This window comes from Pygocentrus nattereri, chromosome 14 (assembly GCF_015220715.1).
Source record: "Pygocentrus nattereri isolate fPygNat1 chromosome 14, fPygNat1.pri, whole genome shotgun sequence".
Lineage (NCBI taxonomy): Eukaryota > Metazoa > Chordata > Actinopteri > Characiformes > Serrasalmidae > Pygocentrus > Pygocentrus nattereri.
The window spans coordinates 2,847,282-2,866,891 of record NC_051224.1 but is presented as its reverse complement, the minus strand read 5'-3'; the positions used below and the strand labels follow the sequence as shown (position 1 = coordinate 2,866,891).

Below are 19,610 nucleotides of genomic sequence, written 5' to 3'. Positions count from 1 at the left end.
CCCCTAGTCCTGCAGACTGCTTCTACAGACATTAGTGAAAGAATGGGTCGCTCTCAGGAGCTCAGTGAATTCCAGCGTGGTGCCGTGATCGGACGCCACCTGTGCAGCAAGTCCAGTCGTGAAATTTCCTCACTACTAAATATTCCACAGTCCACTGTCAGTGGGATTATAACAAAGTGGAAGCGATTGGGAACGACAGCAACTCAGCCACGAAGTGGACGGCCACGTAAAATGACAGAGTGGGGTCAGCGGATGCTGAGGGGCATAGTGTGCAGAGGTCACCGACTTTCTGCAGAGTCAATCACTACAGACCTCCAAACTTCATGTGGCCTTCAGATCAGCTCAAGAACAGCGTAGAGAGCTTCATGGAATGGGTTTCCATGGCCGAGCAGCTGCATCCAAGCCTTACATCACCAAGCGCAATGCAAAGCGTGGAATGCAGTGGTGTAAAGCGCCGCCACTGGACTCTAGAGCACTGGAGACGTGTTCTCTGGAGTGACCAATCACGCTTCTCCGTCTGGAAATCCGATGGACGAGTCTGGGTTTGGCGGTTGCCAGGAGACGGTACTTGTCTGTCTGCATTGTGCTGAGTGTAAAGTTTGGTGGAGGGGGGATTATGGTGTGGGGTTGTTTTTCAGGAGTTGGGCTCGGCCCCTTAGTTCCAGTGAAAGGAACTCTTAAAGCTTCAGCACCAAGAGATTTTGGACACTTTCACACTCCCAACTCTGTGGGAACAGTTTGGGGACGGCCCCTTCCTGCTCCAACATGACTGAGCACCAGTGCACAAAGCAGGTCCATAAAGACGTGGATGAGCCAGTTCGGTGTGGAAGAACTTGACTGGCCTGCACAGAGTCCTGACCTCAACCCCATAGAACAGATTTTCTGAGGAAATAAGACATAAGATAATCCACTTGCATCAAGAAAGCAAATGTCAAGGAAAAATAAGTAAAAACATTTCAAGAAATGGTCAGAAGATACAGAGAAAATAGGACTCCTAACAACCACGCAAGGCCTAGTGTACCGCCAAAACTGTCCCCAACCGATGAACAGCACTTTCATCTTTGAGCAAGAGGAGAAAGTCCAGCTCCACTCTTTCTTCAGATCTGATTAAATCCACAGGTGTTTTTGTTCATCCTTCCACTGTGAGAAGACAACTCAACACTCTGAGTCTGAAAAGACGTGTAGCTTTTTAGAAGGCCTTACTGAGAAAAAAGAATGGATGAAAAAGAAGAAAACACTAAAACACTGAAACTGGATATCTGAGATGTGGAGTGACGTCCGAACTGATGAGTCTAAATTTGTAATCTGGATTTCTTGGAGGATGAGAAGCACAAAATGCAACCAACTTCTAAGACAGAACGCTGCAGGTGTAAAAAAAATGCAGATTTCTTATAATAAAGACAAAGGGTGGGCACTATATATATATATATATAGTGCCCACCCTTTGTCTTTATTAGAGCTTCTGTTCTTTACAGGAGTTCTTTATATATATATATATATATATATATATATATTTCGATATAGAACCATGAACACTCAAAGAACCTTTTGCATGATTAAAGGGCTCTTGGCATCATGAGAGAGTTCTTCAGAGTTCTTCACTGATGGAGAATGTGCTATAGATGGTTCTTTATCGAACCATTTTGAAAAGGGTTCTATATATCAGCAAAAATCGTTCTTCTATTGCTATGATTTCAAGCCTGTAACAATAGCAAAAAGACGTTTTTGGGGCTATATAGAACCCTTTTCAAAAAGGTTCTATATCGAACCGTATAAAACCCAGTCTCCTTCAATCTGAAGAACCCTTCTATGATGCAAAAGGTTCTTTGAGTTCTTCCACATAGAACCATTCTCTTTTCTGAATAACCCTTGAAGAACCATCATTTTTAAGACATATAACTCACGGGTATAAAACTCTTACATGATGTGGAAGTTCTTCAAACTCTACAAAGGCTCTTCACACTCACACAAAAGCAGAATTCGCTCCAAAAGAACCCTTAAGATGTCAAATCTTTTTGTTCTTGAACAAAAGCACGGCAGATTCCTCACTAGCTAGTATGTAACCATCAGTACCAGGAGATAATTACCCCTCTTGCATTCACACATGGAGATTTTTCCTATATGCTTTCTGATTATATAAGCTGTGGGTGATCTTTCCCCAGAAGAGCAGCCGTCATTCTTTTCTAAATCACAGATCTTTATTGCAGAGCTATAATAACCAAAACCAAACCCAGGATAGAGAGGACAGATCGGCCGCTGTGCCTGAAACACCGTAGAAGGAAAGCGTTCCTGCTTTGTGATCCGGAAATGAAGGAATTTATTGTTGTGAATTGTGTTATATCTGTGTTATACATTCTGTGACTGTGTGTGTGTGTGTGTGTGTGTGTGTGTGTGTGTGTGTGTGTGTGTGTGTGTGTGTGTGTGTGTGTGCTGATGTTGTATTTTAGGCTGCCTATTTTTGTGTTTACCCCTATATGGTCATGTTTGTCACACCTGTAACTTGTCCTGTATAAGTAAGTAAGTAAGTAAGTAAAACTTTATTTCTATAGCACTTTTCCAGAGTGACTCACAAAGTGCTTTACAAAGTACTTACAAATAAAATACAAGACAATTAAGATCATACACTCAAATAAGTAATACACACAGTTTAAATACTCAAATGCATTTCATTTACGGCATTTGGCTGACACTCTTATCCAGAGCGATTTACAATTTGATCATTTTACACAGGGAGGCGAAGGTGGTGTTAGGAGTCTTGCCCAAGGACTCTTATTGGTGTAGTGTAGGGTGTTTGCCCAGGTGGGGATTGAACCCCAGTCTACAGTGTAGAAGGCAGAGGTGTTACCCACTACACTAACCAACCACTAAATGCACACTGACTTATAAAGCACATTGATCAAAAATGAGAGAGTAAAAATGAGTCTTTAAATGTTTTTTTAAAAACCTCAATTGATTCAGAGAGTCTGACATCAGTAGGAAGATTATTCCACAATTTTGGAGCATAAACTGCAAAATCCCGGTCCCCCTTTGATTTTAAGTTAGTACGTGGAACAGTTAATAACCCCTGATTTGAAGACCTTAAAGTTCTCGCATTATGAAGTGGACGTAGGACGTAAGCTGGGTCTAATCTTGCCATCAGTCCAGCTATATAACCGTGTCAGCCCAGTGTCTTATGGACTAGCTGGATGTCTGGTACTAAATAAATAAATAAACGTCACTTGTCCAGACCACAGACGGAGTCCCCTGGTATCGAGAGGGTTTGGATTCTTCAAGATACATTCCTCTTCTATGCATTCCATTCCTTGAGCTCAACCTCACAGTAGCTGCATCCCAGTAGATGACATATTTGTGCACTGTCAGGATCCAGTGTGGGCTGGCAAGACACTGATAAAGTGAATGAGTGGTTGGTTAGTGTAGTGGGTAACACCTCTGCCTTCCCCTGCCTGGATAAACACTCTACACTATACCAATAAGAGTCCTTGGGCAAGACTCCTAACACTGCCTCCGCCGTCCTGTGTAAAATGATCGAATTGTAAGTCGCTCTGGATTAGAGCGTCAGCCAAATGCCGTTAATGTAATGGAAACCTAGAAATCGAATGTTTGTTGCCAGTAAATAAATAATTAAATTGGTCACTCAGGATGTATGGATTGCCTTGGTTATTGAAAGGCAGAGGTGGGTTATAAGTTGCATGTTTAGTAATGTTTACACTTAAAAACATGGTTCTTCAAGGGTTCTTTCAAAAAGGTAATGTTTCTATTTAGAACAATTAGTTCTATATAGAACCATGTAATGTGTAAATGGTTCCTTGCATGGTGAAAGGTTCTTCAGATTGATGGAGAATGTGCTGTAAATGGTTCTACAAAGAATCTTTCTGACGATAGGTCTATATAGCAATAAAAAGGGTTCTTCTGTTGTTACAAGCTGGTCAGTCTCCATCAACCTGAACAACCCTTTCACCAGTCAAAGAAATATGTACGCATGATATGGTTCTATATAGCTCAAAAAAGAACCAGCCTTCACTGAAGAACGCTTGAAGAACCGTCTTCTTTAAGTGTGTACACTTAAAGGGGAACTCCCCCGAAACCTTCTGCATTCTGTGTTTCGACATAAAATAGGCTCCAGCACCCCCAGCGCCCACCCCACCCCCCGCGACCCTGAGGGAGAAGCGGCTTAGAAAATGGATGGATGGATGAATGTTCCATTAAGATGCTTAAGGCTTGTGGAAAAAACAGATCTATAAGCTGTGCAATAAACATTTCTCTCAAACAGCAAAGAGCTTTTTCATGAAGACTCTCCTCCCTGACATACATTATACTGAACAGTCTTAATCCTTAAACTGCAGGCTTATTATTCAGTTAGAAATCTTAGATCTTATTTCAGGCTGGCTTTACACACTGAAGCTTTCATGCAACTTCACTTGCTTGAAACTTACTCGAATCAAAATTGCATGAGTCAACCAATCAAAACAGAGATCATGTGATCACATCAAATAACAACTGAGCTCACCAGATCAGTCAGAAATGGTTAATTGGGCCGTTGAAAAGAAAATCAGCCTCCTTTTGACGGACTCAAGGCTGGTTGCTCTTCCTTTTCTCAGTTTCCTGAGCAATGAAACAAGCATGAGTGAAATGAGTTACCAGCTGTATTAACAAGCCAACTTCCATACTGCTGTCTATCTATCTATCTGTCTATCTATCTATCTATCTATCTATCTATCTATCTATCTATCTATCTATCTGTCTATCTGTCTGTCTGTCTGTCTGTCTGTCTGTCTGTCTGTCTGTCTGTCTGTCTATCTATCTATCTATCTATCTATCTATCTATCTGTCTGTCTGTCTGTCTGTCTGTCTGTCTGTCTGTCTGTCTGTCTGTCTATCTATCTATCTATCTATCTATCTATCTATCTATCTATCTATCTATCTATCTATCTATCTATCTGTCTGTCTGTCTGTCTATCTATCTATCTATCTATCTAGCTGTCTATCTGTCTGTCTGTCTATCCAACTATGTTGTCTGTCTATTTGTCTATCTGCCTGCCTATCTATCTATCTATCTATCTATCTATCTATCTATCTATCTATCTATCTATCTATCTATCTATCTATCTATCTATCTATCTAGCTGTCTATCTGTCTGTCTGTCTATCCAACTATGTTGTCTGTCTATTTGTCTATCTGCCTGCCTATCTATCTATCTATCTATCTATCTATCTATCTATCTATCTATCTATCTATCTATCTATCTATCTGTCTGTCTGTCTGTCTGTCTGTCTGTCTGTCTGTCTGTCTGTCTGTCTGTCTATCTATCTATCTATCTATCTATCTAATGTAACTGTTAAGTTGCATGAAACCATGTTAAAAGCCTAATCTGGAACCGAGTGATCACATCAAGAGCTTGACGGACTGATTTCAGCCAACACATCGTAAACAAGACAATAAAACAAAAGATGGTCTCTGAAATATTTGATTATGTGCTTAGAAGTTGGCTTAACGATTAACTAGCAAACATTACAGTGGCTGCTGTTTAAATGTGTCACGATTGGCTCCTCCCACTCCATTGCCTTTTTGTTTTGGTTTAAGTCCTGCCCCCTGTTTCGTGACTCCGCCCCTGATTGTGTAACCCTTTGTTACTTAAGCCCTGTGTTTGCACTTTGTCTTGGCTGGTCTTTGTATCGGTTTTTGTCCTTGCTCTGTTGGATGTTTGATTTGTTTGAATACCTGTTGTTGTTTCTGGTTTGTCACGTCTGCCCCACGATCTGTACGTATCGGCTCTTTGACCCTGGACCGATATGACCCTGATTTTGGATTTGCCCTCAATAAAAGTCACTTACCTCCGCGCATGCGTCCGCTCCCTCGCTCCCCGTCACAAAATGGCTCTATGTGGCCGTTTTTTAGTTGCATGACTGTTAAGTTGCAGTGAAAGTAAGTTGTGAAAAAGTATTTGCTCTTTCATATTTAATGCATCGCTGTGTTTAGATGTTGGAACGGCTTGTAATGTTGGACTAAGATAGCCTTTTCAAACACAAAACACATTTTGAAAGTAAGTCATTTATTTAAGAAGCAAAGATGTGAATCTCTCATGTGAATAAATAATAGCCCCCTTAAAATGATTTACTTGCCGCGTAACCTTTATCAATAATAACTGTGACCAGCTGCACTTCCTATGATCAGACTTTAACATTGTTGTGCTATGTGAGCCCCCTCTTCTTCACAGAACTGCTTTTTTTTAGGATATATTACTGACCACTAGCTTCTTGTTTGAGGCCCTACTACAGCACCTCTATTGGGTTCAAGCCAGTCTTTTGACTAGAACTGTTTCTTAATAGGCCTTTTTGGATCATTGTCTTGCTGCATAACCCAGTGGTACTTCAGCTTCAGCTCATAAAATAGATGAACGGATATTCTCTGATGAAAAAAGTCATGGTTTCTTCAATAATTCACTGTAGTCCAGGTCTTGAGGCAGCAAAACATCCTTACATCATCCCACTACCACCAGCATTTACGAACCCTGGTGTGAAGTTCCTGTTGTAAAATGCAGAACTACTTTACAGCAGATGTAAAGGAACCTGTGTCATATAGTATGTTACCTCAAAAGGCTAGGAGATTGTCTGGGAGCCTTTCTTACTGTGTAGTAAAGAAAACTGACCCTAGCTAATACCAAAGAGCCTTCTGGTCCTTGGATGTCATCCTGCAACCTTCATTGACTTCCTTGGCCTCTGTGCCCTTGGGGGAATTTTGGCAAGCCAACATTGTTAAGGTACTTAGTCTGTAAATAATGTCTCTCGCTGTGGTTCACTAATGGCCTTGAACTACTGTGAATTATTCAATGAAAGTAGCAGCTAAAGTGTGGGTCCACATACAGGCCTCCCGGGTTTAAACATTCACCTCACTCTAATATTTCACATCTCAGGTAGGATGTTAAGCTGCAGTTGGAACTAAACCTTAGAGTAGATCCTACCTAGAAGGAAGCAGATATGATCTTCTGTGTGTCAGAGCTGCTCCAGCACAGCGTCCAGTTTCTGCAGAGGTCCATCAGCTCATATCATTGTCCTCCACTGCTGCCTGTGTGGAACACTTTTGAGAAAAACAGAGAGGGGCAATGTGGTCTATCAGAAGCAGCTAATGACCCAATGAGCTCTTACTGGAACCCCTGGCAATATATATATATATATATATATATATATCGCTGCTGTCGGAAGAAAACCTCGTATCTCCAAAATAGTAGCTTTACAGGAGAAGGGAAAAACATACTTCACTTTCAATGTAAGTCAATGGAACCAGAATTTTTCCCATATCATTTTGGGTCATTTCTTTTGGGTCTTCTTCTGACAGCAACAATATATATATATATACACATATATATATATATATATATATATATATATATATATATATATATATATATATATCTTTCAGACCCATACTGTTGTCACCTTTCTCCTCTCTCTTAAAGATTAAAACCTTAAGCACTGTTTATTTGATGGTGACCGTTTTGCATACCACCTTTTGTGTATCTTTGATCCATTTTGGAAACTCATGATTTTTTCACTTGAGTATCAAGTGAATCAACGTCAGCACGGTCAGCTGTTTCTGAAATACGATGCTGCTAAATATTTACAGCAGGTTTAAACCATAAACATTACTGTACGAGGTGGAAAGGGGCTTGTGTTTCTTCTGTATGCGTGTGGAGATGAATTGGTATTTGAATTCTACAGGGTCAGTAAGGGCAAGCATGTTGATTACACTGGAAGCAGCCGGTGGCATTGATGTGTACGTGCGGTGAAGCCTGTGTTTTTCTTCAGCCTGAGCTTAAGGGATCCAGTCCTCCATCTGCACTGCCATCAGCTTGTTTAAGTGAATGTGCAGTGTCTAAGAAGTATCAGGGATTTTAAAGATCACTTCACAATATTTCTCGGAAATTCACATCATATTCTGGCATTTGTCAATGAAATAAACATAGAGGGGGAAAATCCCGTCTCTGTGGCTGCCCGAGGCTCTACAAAGAGGAGTTCACCCAAAATAGATGACCGCCTTCCAACCAATCAGTGCCCAAAAGCTTCTCAGTATTAACATTATCTTAAGTGGTAGAGAGAGTATTTAGTCTTATGCTTGCTCTACCATTTAAGGATCAGTTTTGTGCTAAGATGCTCTTGAGAAACCCACCACACTCTCAGAAATAAAGGTAGTACACTGTCACTGGGGCAGTCCCCCTCTCATCACTGGGGTGGTGCCCTCAAGGGAACATCTCAGTACCTTTAGTCAGGGAACATAATTGTACCATAATCCAGTAAATTTACATTGTCTGAGTTGTACTGACTCACACACTCCGTCTCGTCCCCAGGCTTTTATTTTATTGTCCTGTTTTAAAATATTAGGTTATGAAATGGTACAAATACGTCATTTTCCCTGCTAAAAACTTGTCTCAAGTAAACAACTGGACCTTAAAATTGCTGTTGTACCTTGGAGGCCACAGTTACACTGTTTGTACCTTCATAAATGAACGATGTACCTGCACAGAACCTTCATTTCTGACCGTGCAGGACAAGTAGGAGCATCTGCTTGCTTGCCAGTCAACTTGCGTGTGCGCAGCACCAACGACCTTATGGGAATGTCTGTCCACTCAACAACAATCTTATGGGATTATGGGAGTTATGTCCAGTCGTAAAACGCCAGGCTCATTTCTACTTGATTGAGGTGAGACCTAAAAACCTGGCATTGATAGTCAGGCTAACGTTTTAAAGTTGATTTGATTATGAAATGAAAAAGCATATTAAATATTAAATATTAAATATGCATTTTTATTAGTTCAGGTTATTTTTCATGTTCCATTAAAGGCCATACACCAGAAACTGGCACCCTCATGGTAAAAAACGTCTTCAGAATAGAAGGTTAGGTTTTCTGTATTTAGTGCTTGATGATTTATTATTGAAGTCTTGATAGGAATAAAGAGGAAAATATATAGCCACAAGCGGCTATACAGGGGTCCAAGCACTCATCGGCATAATGAGGCCTAATGTTCTATGGTGTGGGGATCAGGTCACAAACATAACCCTCATGTTTTGTGGTTCTTCAACTTAGAATTTGGGCTACATGTGGTGTTTTGTGATCACAATTGCCGCGAGATCTCTCATCTCTATGGGGCATAACATGCCAGTATATGGCACTGTGACAGACAGAAGATGAATCAAAGAAAATAGAAGGCCTCTGTTCATCGTGATTTTAGATAAGGAATGTTCAAAGACAGTGTCACCTTGGAATAATAAGTGGTGGAGTTTAACATTTAGAATTAGAGTTTAAAATTTAGTTTAGAGTTTGAAAAAGTCAAAACACACACAGTTGAAATTCTGACACGAGCTGTAATTCAAAACTTATTCAGCTTAAAAAATTGAATCACATGACACCCAGTACTTATCTAGTACTTATATACTATCTAGAGAACGTATAAAATGATGACAATATGGTTTCTGATTATTTTGAGCATCTTTGTGCACTGTAGCGCCCCCTAGCGGCAAAACTTGGTCAGGCTTTGCATGCCTCCCCAGATCCTCAGTCTATGCAAGTGTTTTCTACACTTTTAATAGTTAAGCCAGAAATGCCAACGCAGCGACGAAAGGATGGAGGTGGAGATTGTGGTAGGCAAAAGTCAATACTTTTTTTATTGAACTCTTTGTTGTAATGATTGAATTCAATTTCAGGACTAGTTTGAAAAGTGCTGTTTACAAACAACAAAAAACTTTTTTTTTTGAAAACACTTGTGATTGCATAGAAGGAATGGAAAATGATCAATGCTTTAATATTTTAATAATCATCTTTCAGTGTCTAATGGTCTAATCATCTCCTCTATCATTACTGTTGTTGGTCTAATACAGTTCCCTCATAAGCTTCAGTCTCCTTTTTAGGAGATCGAGATGTGTTTTTTGGTCGTTTTTGCTCTGTGTTCATATCACTGTTTTACTTTTTTAAACAATATGTGTCATTACCAGGTTGTAAACTAAAATATTACGTAATTATCAGTAGCCTAAATTATTAACTACTATTAATTGTTGACAGATAACAAACACTCAAAAATGAATTGAACATGAAAGCAGTGCAGAGATAACAACATGAACAGATGCGTTGAAACTAATATTTCACTTTTTGCAAAAAGGTCTAGAAGAAAGAAAGATCTCGATAAAAAGTCAGCCGTGAGGAGCTACTAATTAGAAGGCTTTCGTCTCTCCGTCAGTCTCTGAGGCTCTGTAGCTGCTGATCCTTAGTGCCCCACTGAAGCTCATCACAAGGCTCAGTATTCCCAGAGAGAGGAGAAGTCCAGGCTAGCAGCGTCACACTTGAGGGTGCCGCCCTGGTCTCCACGTAGGTATTTGCCATTATTGCCCTTGATGCCTACTCGTCCATGCTCTGGGAACTCTAGGAAGAAGTCCTCGGGCTTGTCACTGTCTGAGCAAACCAGGCCGCTGCCAGAGACGTACCAGAACTTTCCATTTCCACCTGTGAAGGAAACCAACCGGTGAGTTTGGTGGTTTGAATGGTTTGGTGTGAAATGCTTCACTCTACAGAAACTTACTGGAGTGTCCACAGTGGTGGTGATCGGAACTAACGGAAACGTTAAATGTAGAAATCTGGTAACAAATATGTTGCCCAATACCAGAGACACTACTTAACGGTGGTGTTGATTTAACCCTTTGGATTATAACGTATTTTTAATCACGGCAGGTAAACACTGAGTGCTATATGGCAGATAGAAGCATAGTTTTACTTTAAATTCACCAGATGTAGGGCCACCGATTGTTTTGTATAGTGAATAAAATGCTTACATTTGCATTGTAGACATTAATGGGGTTCACTCATAAAAATAAGCGCCCCCTAGTGGCCGTTTAGCCAGTGGAATGGAAATTGACTCAAAGGATATTTTTGTTAGTATAAGCAAATATACTATATTATATTTATATATATATATATATATATATATATATAAATATAAAAGTTGAGGCTTAACTGATGGACCTCAAATTAAAACAGGCTAAAATTGCATTTTATGCATTTTAATAAATTGCATTTAATAAGAAAATGGGTTAAAAAAATAAAGGTGCAAAAAAGGGGCGATGCCATACATAAACCACAGGACTTTTCAGAGGATGATTTGTAGCCTCTTTTGTCAGACACCCTAGTAGCCATTCAGTGGAGTGGAAGTTAGCTCAGATATTTTTAATAAGTGTAATCAATTCAATATTTTTTCCCATAACTCATAAAAGTTATCAGTCTAACGAGAACACTGTTGTTTCTCTATGTGTGAAACACTGTGTTGAAATGCTGGTGAGCAACGCTGGGCGAAAGGGGAGGGGTGAGAACCACTCACATCTCTCTATACAACATCATGCAAACATGAACACTTCTGTTGACTTGCTTGCTCGCCTATGAAGATGAACACAAAACATTTGACACCAAAATATCAAAAAATATTCCTTTAATGTTGTTAAAGTATGAAAGCTTTGCATTTTATGGCTACTGCGTAGGAAAGCCAAAAAGGTTTCTTTGGATATCTCGACCATACAACCTAAGAACCGCTTAGAAACCACGCGATACAGCTCTCATCTTTATTCACAGTCTTACTTTTTATGTGGTAAGCGCCATCGCTGAAGAGCAATGAGAAGATGTCATAAACGGAGCGGTTGGCGTCCAGCGTGTTTGAGCTCTTGTGGTGGCAAACGAAGCCGTTCTCCCCTCGCAAGATCAGAATAGGCCGGTTGATCAGTTTCAGCAAGAACAGCTCATCATCCCCTAAAGGGGACCAAAGCATGAAGAGTTAATATTATAGCTTGGAACCCGTAGCAAGAATAACGTTTGAATAAGATGACCAAACACAAGGCCAGAGGTGGGGGGTGGGGGGGGGGGGGGGTTACTGTCTCAGCTTCGTATACTCACCCACAGTATCACTGACGGCTGCCAGCTGCCCATTTTTCTTGGTGCAGACATATTTTCCGTTATTCGCTTTCAAAGCCACTCTGCGCCCCAGCCACTCGATTTCAAACATTGTGTTGGCCTCACTGTTGGAGAACGAATAGACATGGTATCAGTGGTAGGGTCGTCATTACACAGCAGATGAAAATGCCCCTTTTCCGTTTACCCCTACGCCCCTTCTCTCTTATGTTTTAAATCCTGAGCAGAAATCAATGAGCAGAAAGATGCAGATGGGCAAATGCTGCTTTAAAATGATGAATCTGAGCTCAAGCGAATGTTCAGACAAGCGAAGAAGACTTGGGCTTACATTTCTGTGGCTGTGGACTGGATGCCTCCGTGTGTGACCAGGGTCCAGTAATTCCCAGCATTAGTTCGGAACATGCATTTCTTTGTCTCCTTGTCAATCTCCATCTGAAAGGTCTCCATGTCTGTTTCTACATCCTGATTGGCTGAGATGCTGACACCTGGGAAAAGGACACATTTGAGTGACTACTGTGGCTGTTCAGTGGCTCAGATTGACATGCCTAAAGTAGGTGGTTCTTCCAGGGTTCTATAGTGAAGGCAGTGGAACTATACAGATCAATTTAAGCTTAAATGCTTCTTTGAAGGGTGAAAAGGTTCTTCGGTATGATGGCGTTGTATACGGTTCTATATAGCACCAGAAAGTATTCTTCTACTGCTTCAGGTTTGGCTTTCTAACAGTAGCAGGACCCTTTTTGGTGCTATAGAGAACCATTATCAAAAACAGTCTCCATCAAACGGAAAAACCCTTTCGCCGTTCAAATAAGTATTTAAGCATAAAATGGTTCTAAATAGTACCATTGCCTTCACTATAGAACCGTTGAAGAACCAAGTGTGTAGAATGACTGCATGATTTAGTGTCTTTGTTTAGGTCCAGTAGTCGTGTGTGTGCCGCTGTGGTATCGAGAGTTTTCAATACCGAATTGTCATTAAATATGGATAATAAATGAAGAAGATCAGCAAAACAGTTAACATGATTTTACTACTTCGCATGATCAGACGGGGCAACTGTGGGCTGGAGGTTAGGGATCTGGCCCTGTGACCGGAAGGTCGCCGGTTCGATCCCCAGGGCCGACAGTCCATGACTGAGGTGTCCTTGAGCAAGACACCTAACCCCCAACTACTCCCTGGGTGCTGTGGATAGGGCTGCCCACCGCTCCGGGCAAGTGTGTTCACTGCCCTCTAGTGTGTGTGTTCACTAGTGTGTATGTGGTGCTTCACTTCACGGATGGATTAAATGCAGAGGTGGAATTTCCCCGTTTGTGGGATCAAAAAAGTATCACTTAATCATCCTGCTTTAACCCGATGGAGCTTGCTGTGAAGAGTAGTTCTAAATGTTAAAGTTAAACTGCTTTCTCACTTTATCATTAGCCTTATTCATTTAATTAACATTATGTTAATATATATTCTAAATGTTTTTGCCATCAAGTGATTAAAATGATTCAGCGCGTGTTGAAATGGTTGAATTCCATCATTGACAAAGCTTTTTCTTACTTATTGGGCAAAAGAACATAAAAATTCCTCAAACTACAATTCAATGTTTTTCCTGTGATTTGTAATTCTATAACTTACACTGACTGCATGATTGTTTCTATATTGTGGATAGTGATGCATTTCAATGCGTGTAAAAACGCAAGTAACTGAAGCTACAATGGCCTGAATACTGTGAATACTAGCTTTGAAGCCAGTAGGTCAAAATGATTTGATGCTAAATAAAATCATGCTTTTAAATACCTTAAAAACCTTGAGATGCTATTTCATCATTCCTGTGATGACCTAAGCACAGTCCTATGCAAACATGTGAATACCGCTTGTCAAGTTACGTGTTTTATTGATATTCTAAGTCAAAATCAGCTAACACTCTACAGGGAGTGCATTTTTACTGTACATTTTAATGTGTGCCATTACTTTTCAACAAGTAACGTTTTATAGTTTTACCCCCAGTATATTAAATTCAGCAAATGTGCAGCAATTATGCATTAAATGTGCAGGAGTGTGTTCCCTGTAGAGGATGTTTCACTTCAATCAAAGGTAATATGAATAAGGGCACCCAAACTTCTGCAAAGGACTGGTTTAATCATATATAAATGTATCAGGGATCATACAGGCTCACAATACCACCCATAGATTTCTTAACCTACATACATATCTTATTATTAGAGAAACAATCATCATCATCATCATCTTCACCATCATCATCGTCAAACGCTTAGTCCAGATAGGGTCACGGTGGCGTCTAATCAAACTGCTATAATATTTACCAACACTTAAAACAACTTGACATGTCGCAACGGTGGCTTGTCCATTTAAGCAACGCAAGCTCTGCTTAATAAAAATAAAATGATTAAATTTAAAATCAAAATAAATTCATAATTGTGGCTCATTCATATCATTTTCTCTGTTTCTTTATTGTACCGTTTTCTTTCATTTTGATATACAGGGTGAAAAGCTTGTGCTTGTGAAGGGAAAAGAATATAGTCATACAGTATGTATAATATTTGAGACCTAAATATTGAGCCGGATCATTTTTTTAGAGAACATGCATGTTAAAGCATAAAGATGTACGACGTGTGAAATCTTACATAGTGTAGCTTTAAACAGAGTAGATGGACTGCCGTCATTTATTTCCAGCTGATAGTGGAGAGTTGACAAGTTCCAGTTCTTGGATAGTTGACAAGTTGGACCCTCTTAGGATATTTTTTTCTGAAAGTAGCTGTTGTCGGGTCATTTTTTAAAAATTGGATTTAAACAAAACTGTAAACAAGACTAAACAGGACTGCTCACTGCTCACATAAAAACATTTTTGTGAAGAAAAATATAAATGCATTTGACACATGCCGTCCTTTGCACTGCTATCCCTGTGAATTGATAAAAGACCACCTTGGTCTAAGGTTGCACAGAATGGCTCTTTCGAATTTTGCTCATCTGAAGGGGCAGCATGCATGACCACCTCCTCTTCATATGAGTCTGTCAGATGTCCTGTGGTTAGAGTTGCCAGGTAAATCTTGTTTTTAGACTCTTTTTTTTTTGCTTTAACTTTGTCTTTACTAATACTTTCTCACTTCTCAGGCATGTCGGCGATGTTTTTTAATCTATTAGTTCAACGGATGCACTCTAACAGGAGATTTGCATATTTTGTCCCTATCATGGTACTTAAAACCCAAACCAGCCACCAAAACTGTGTCCTCTGTAAACCTTGTTTCACTGTGCCCTTAACCCGGCCACAATATCATTATGCTAAACCATTAATCACTCTCTGTGTCTCACTGTCTCTTAGCTTGTTGTTTAAATAACACCAGTAGTGGTATTAAATCCGTGCACCCGGTTAACATGGACCAGATTGTGAAAGATGAGGTTCAAACAAGATACCTCAGAAATATCCATCAACCTTTCCCATAAGCCTGTTACTAGCGTAATCCTGCACACACATCCTTCCACCCAACCTGTTCATTTGCCTGCTGCAGTAATTCCCTCTGTGGTGCAATGCAAATCTGTTATGAAGGGCCCACTAAGCAGCTTTAGGTGCCTTGCTCCAACCAACATAAAGCAGGAGGCATTCACTATGTTATAGTGGCAAATAGAACAACCAGTGTACAGTGGAATAGGTCCAAAGTTCATTATTCCGCTAGTTGTAAACATGGGGCAGTCGTGGGCTGGAGGTTAGGAAACCGGCCCTGTGACCAGAAGGTCACCAGTTTGATCCCCAGAGCCGACAGGACATGACTGAGGTGCCCTTGAGCAAGACACCTAACCCCCAACTGCTCCACAGGCACTGTGGGCAAGTGTGCTCGCTGCCCTCTTGTGTGTATGTGGTGTTCCACTGCACAGATGGGTTAAATGCAGAGGTGAAATTTCCCTGTTGTGGGACTAATAAGGGTCAATTAATAGAGGCTCTGAATAGTTTAACCAGCCAGAAATATGTTGGTTGCTGCCATAAATTCCTTTTGAGGAGCTTTTAGTTTTTATAGCTGTTGAATAAAACATCATCCAGTGAGATTCCCATTTACAATTCATGATATTTTGCTACTGGGGTTGATATCTATCCTACTGTATACAAAGGCATAATGATATCATTGCTTCCTGTGGTCATGTCAAGAGCCAGCAATATTATTATGGCTGGACATTATATAAAATCCACATAATAAGGGAATAGGAGGTTTCATTCAGCAGCCACACTTCCATTTCTGTGATCTGTTCTCTTTTCCTCCTCTAAGAAGCGTCGTGAAGGAATGTTTCTCCTGGGATTCATCTTTCTTTAAGGTTTTATCCACACAAAGCCCATAAAGACCCACCCAGCCAGAGGCAATCAGTCTATTTCACTAACCAGCATGCTCCTCCTCAGCTCCTCACTTTCACTCAATGAGTAACAGTAGAGGTATTTAGCCAGCCAAGGGTTCATTCTAACAATAGCAACAGTCCTTTGGCTCATTGATAGGAATTACACCAGGGCACCAGGACGTGTCTGACTGAAGTCACCCGCAACTCGCCTAATCTGCACTCGACAAAGCCCATTAACTCTGAATGCTTCTCACAAAAGCTGTAAATGTCTGGCCAGATGGTTATGGGTTGATTGCTGATATGGCTTCTGTTGCAGTTAATTAGTTTGCAGTTTGCTTTTTGTATGATCTGATGGAGGGAAAAGTATTTTGCCCTACATTTACTTTGGTCATTAAAAAATGTGGGCTTTTTGGAGCAGATATTAAAGTTGTATAGGCTTCGAAAAGGGTGCCTCAGTTTCCACTCACCTACGCCTCAGCATTTCCCTATTATTATATTCTCGCTTTTAAAATGTAATGTGAATGTTGTTGGTCTGTGATTTGTATTAGTGAATAAAACTGTGTGAACTAGAATAAAACGTGCCTTTTTGAGAAAGGTTCGCACATAACTGTCAAAAAGAGCAACTAGATTGTCGTAAATGTCCCCCTTTTTGGAGGTGGTCCGTGCCCTGCAGCACTTCTGTCCAACATAAAAGCTCCAAATATTGTCTGACAGCGCTCGTATTTCACAATGGCTTCGTAGGAGTGTACTGTTTTGCGGTTCTCATTTCAGAAACAAGGGAACAAGGAACAAAGGTGTCTCAAATCTAAAAAGCACTAGGACACACTGTCCACTCTTGCGAACTGCAACCATTAGTGAATTCATTTGCTATGAAGCCATTCAACCACTAAACACCTAAAATGCACGCCTGCTAAAAGGGTGTATGATGGTTACCTTGACGGATGGATACATATCTTTTGTTGGCTGCCTGGAAAACCACTTGTGGGTGACTCTCCTCCAGATCAAAAAGCTCATCTTTGCCTGGCTTGGTACATCTCCCAGACTTCAGAGTGCCTGTAGGACCCATTGGAGTGAGGTACTTTCCCTCATTATCTTTAAAAGCTAGCTTCCCGGACCTGAGCTCCAATGTGAATCCTGCGTGAGGCACATACTCTTTTACTAGCTTGCCATCACTACTGAGAAAGCGGTTGTCGCAAGTCTTCAGGCTGTATTTTCCACCCATGTAGACCAGGGTAACCAGAGAGTCCACACCCCATGGAATGTTGCTGTCCACCGAGATTTCACTATCTGGGGCAGACAAATGGGCGTAGCGCTTGCGGGCTACACTTAACAGGTTAGCCTGAGGGTGAAGGGCCAAGTGGACAGCCCACAGCTCGGCCTCTCCGATGGCCTGGGCAAAGCAGGACAGGTAATCTGCCGAGCCTCCAAAGTAACGTAGGTAAGGCTCTGACTGCAAGGCCCAACGTCCATCTGACTGGGCCGCGATCAGGAAACGACATTCAGAGTCTGGTACCTCAGCTGCACAGCTCACTTTGCCATCTTTATCCGTGGCCAAGTAACGACCAAGGTGGCTGCGCAGGAAGACTACCTGACCGTCCTGGTCATCCTGCTCCAGAGTCCAGATCTGCTTCTTCTTCATACTGGAGCCAGATGCATTCACCTTGAAGCCAAAGGTCTCAGCTGTAAGGTAACGGTTTTCATGGTTGATGAGCCCAAATTGGAGCTTTAAAGCTTTGTTTATTCCATTGGTGGGCATCTTGACCAACAGTTTAGTGATGAAAGCGAGGGAGGGGAGGAAAAAAGGCCGTAGATTTTATATGATGTCCTTTGTAACCTCAGAAGTCGCAATGAAGTCTCTTGGAAGCTCCTCTGATCATTTGGTCCCAGTGTCACTCACCCGTTTGCACTTATTCACAATTTGTTTTAGCTGTCTTTTGCTCCTGTAGTTCATGGGAAATCAGTCCCCAGTCCTCTCGGAGTTACGTCCCTCTAGTAGCCACTGCACTTGCACAGGTGCCTGCTTTCTGTTCCCTAATCAGCACGGATTAAACTCAGCAGGACACCGCATCTCAATCCAACAAGCCTCTGACGTCACACTCCAAGGCTCTGACCCCTCCTCTTCCACTCTCCATTTCTGTTGCTCTCATTCTTCTTCCCTTTCTCTGCGCATTATTTCCATTAGTCTTTTATTTTTGCTCCTGTTTAACACAGTTTCTCTGATGTGCAAGCTGCTTTCTTCAATGACAACTTGCATTAGTTGTTTAGCAGTTGCTTTGTGGCAATGCTCAATGTGTGGATTATCCAGGATCTTCTGATGATCCACTGTTTAGTGGCTCAGGAATAAAGTTCTTCATCTTTCCCAGCTTTTGTCCACCCACTCTGAGGCAATTCAGCAAAGGTTTACTGCACAGGACATGTATCACCTGATTTCCATGAGTTCAGTAAGCCTCTCTTTATGAATACAGTCAGAATTGCTCCCTTCCCCCTAGCATACAAAGTCTCCTTTCACTTTCGTCCTAGGTTTTCCCTTCCCTTCCCTTTCCCTTCCTTGGAGGGGTCCTACATTTACATCCACTTTGACTGTATTCTTGACTGTATACTGTATGACTATATTCTTTTCCCTTCACAAGCACAAGCTTTTCACCCTGTATATCAGTCTTCCAGGCAGGCTCACTGTCCATTTCTTGCTCACCTCCTTATTTCCAAGTCAAATATATTTTGTGACGTAAACACAAGATGGAAATAGAACTTTCCTACTACTTCCCTCTTTTTACAAGCTTGTCTGAGAGCATTACTTACCTCATTCTCTGGAATTTCTGCTGTCTGATTCTTGTCTGACTCTTTGACATGTTTACATTCATCTTTACATTTACACCCTTGGCATAGAAAGTAGTGGAAATGATTGCCATTGAAATCCCAGACCACCAAGGGAGACTTTAATGTCCTTAATCTGTCAGGGGTAACCTACAGAAGCTGCCTGACCTCAAGGGCCTTATTCTTTGCATCATTCATGGCATAGCATGCAATGACTGCATTTATGGCCATACAGTGAGAAGAAACAAGTATTCAAACAGTTTTGTTTTTTAATATACTTCCAGTATATATACATATATTGAATGCAAATGTATCCTGCCTTTCGCCCGAAGACTGCTGGGATAGGCTCCAGCACCACCACGCCACCCCCCCCGCGACCCTGACGGAGAAGCGGCTTAGAAAATGGATGGATGGATATATTGAATGCAAATGTACATTCATAATGTATATTGACTTTGTACTCACACACACATTTTCTAAGCCGCTTCTCCTTCAGGGTCACGGGAGCCGATCCTAGCTGTCGTTGGGAGGAAGGCAGG

At 41.1% G+C, this 19,610-nt stretch overlaps 1 protein-coding gene across 1 annotated transcript; it reads right to left on the bottom strand.

The window, feature by feature from the left end:
* Positions 1 to 9,508: 9,508 nt before the first annotated feature.
* fscn2a (fascin actin-bundling protein 2a, retinal) lies at positions 9,509 to 18,293 on the bottom strand. Its single transcript, XM_017714044.2, has 5 exons — positions 17,191 to 18,293; positions 12,266 to 12,422; positions 11,923 to 12,044; positions 11,611 to 11,778; positions 9,509 to 10,488 (listed from the first exon to the last, which is right to left on the bottom strand). Exons 1-5 carry the CDS (start codon positions 18,011 to 18,013, stop codon positions 10,283 to 10,285), a joined length of 1,476 nt encoding a protein of 491 aa, XP_017569533.1. The 5' UTR covers positions 18,014 to 18,293; the 3' UTR covers positions 9,509 to 10,282.
* Between the last annotated feature and the right edge of the window lie 1,317 nt (positions 18,294 to 19,610).

Excerpts from the sequence above, each read along its gene's own strand:
- fscn2a (XM_017714044.2), bottom strand. The coding sequence starts at position 18,013 with ATGCCCACCAATGGAATAAACAAAGCTTTAAAGCTCCAATTTGGGCTC. Across the intron at positions 12,423-17,190 it reads ATATGTATCCATCCGTCAAG|GTGTCAGCATCTCAGCCAAT; the intron begins GTAACCATCATA and ends TCCTTTTCCCAG. Across the intron at positions 11,779-11,922 it reads AGCCGTCAGTGATACTGTGG|GGGATGATGAGCTGTTCTTG; the intron begins GTGAGTATACGA and ends GGTCCCCTTTAG.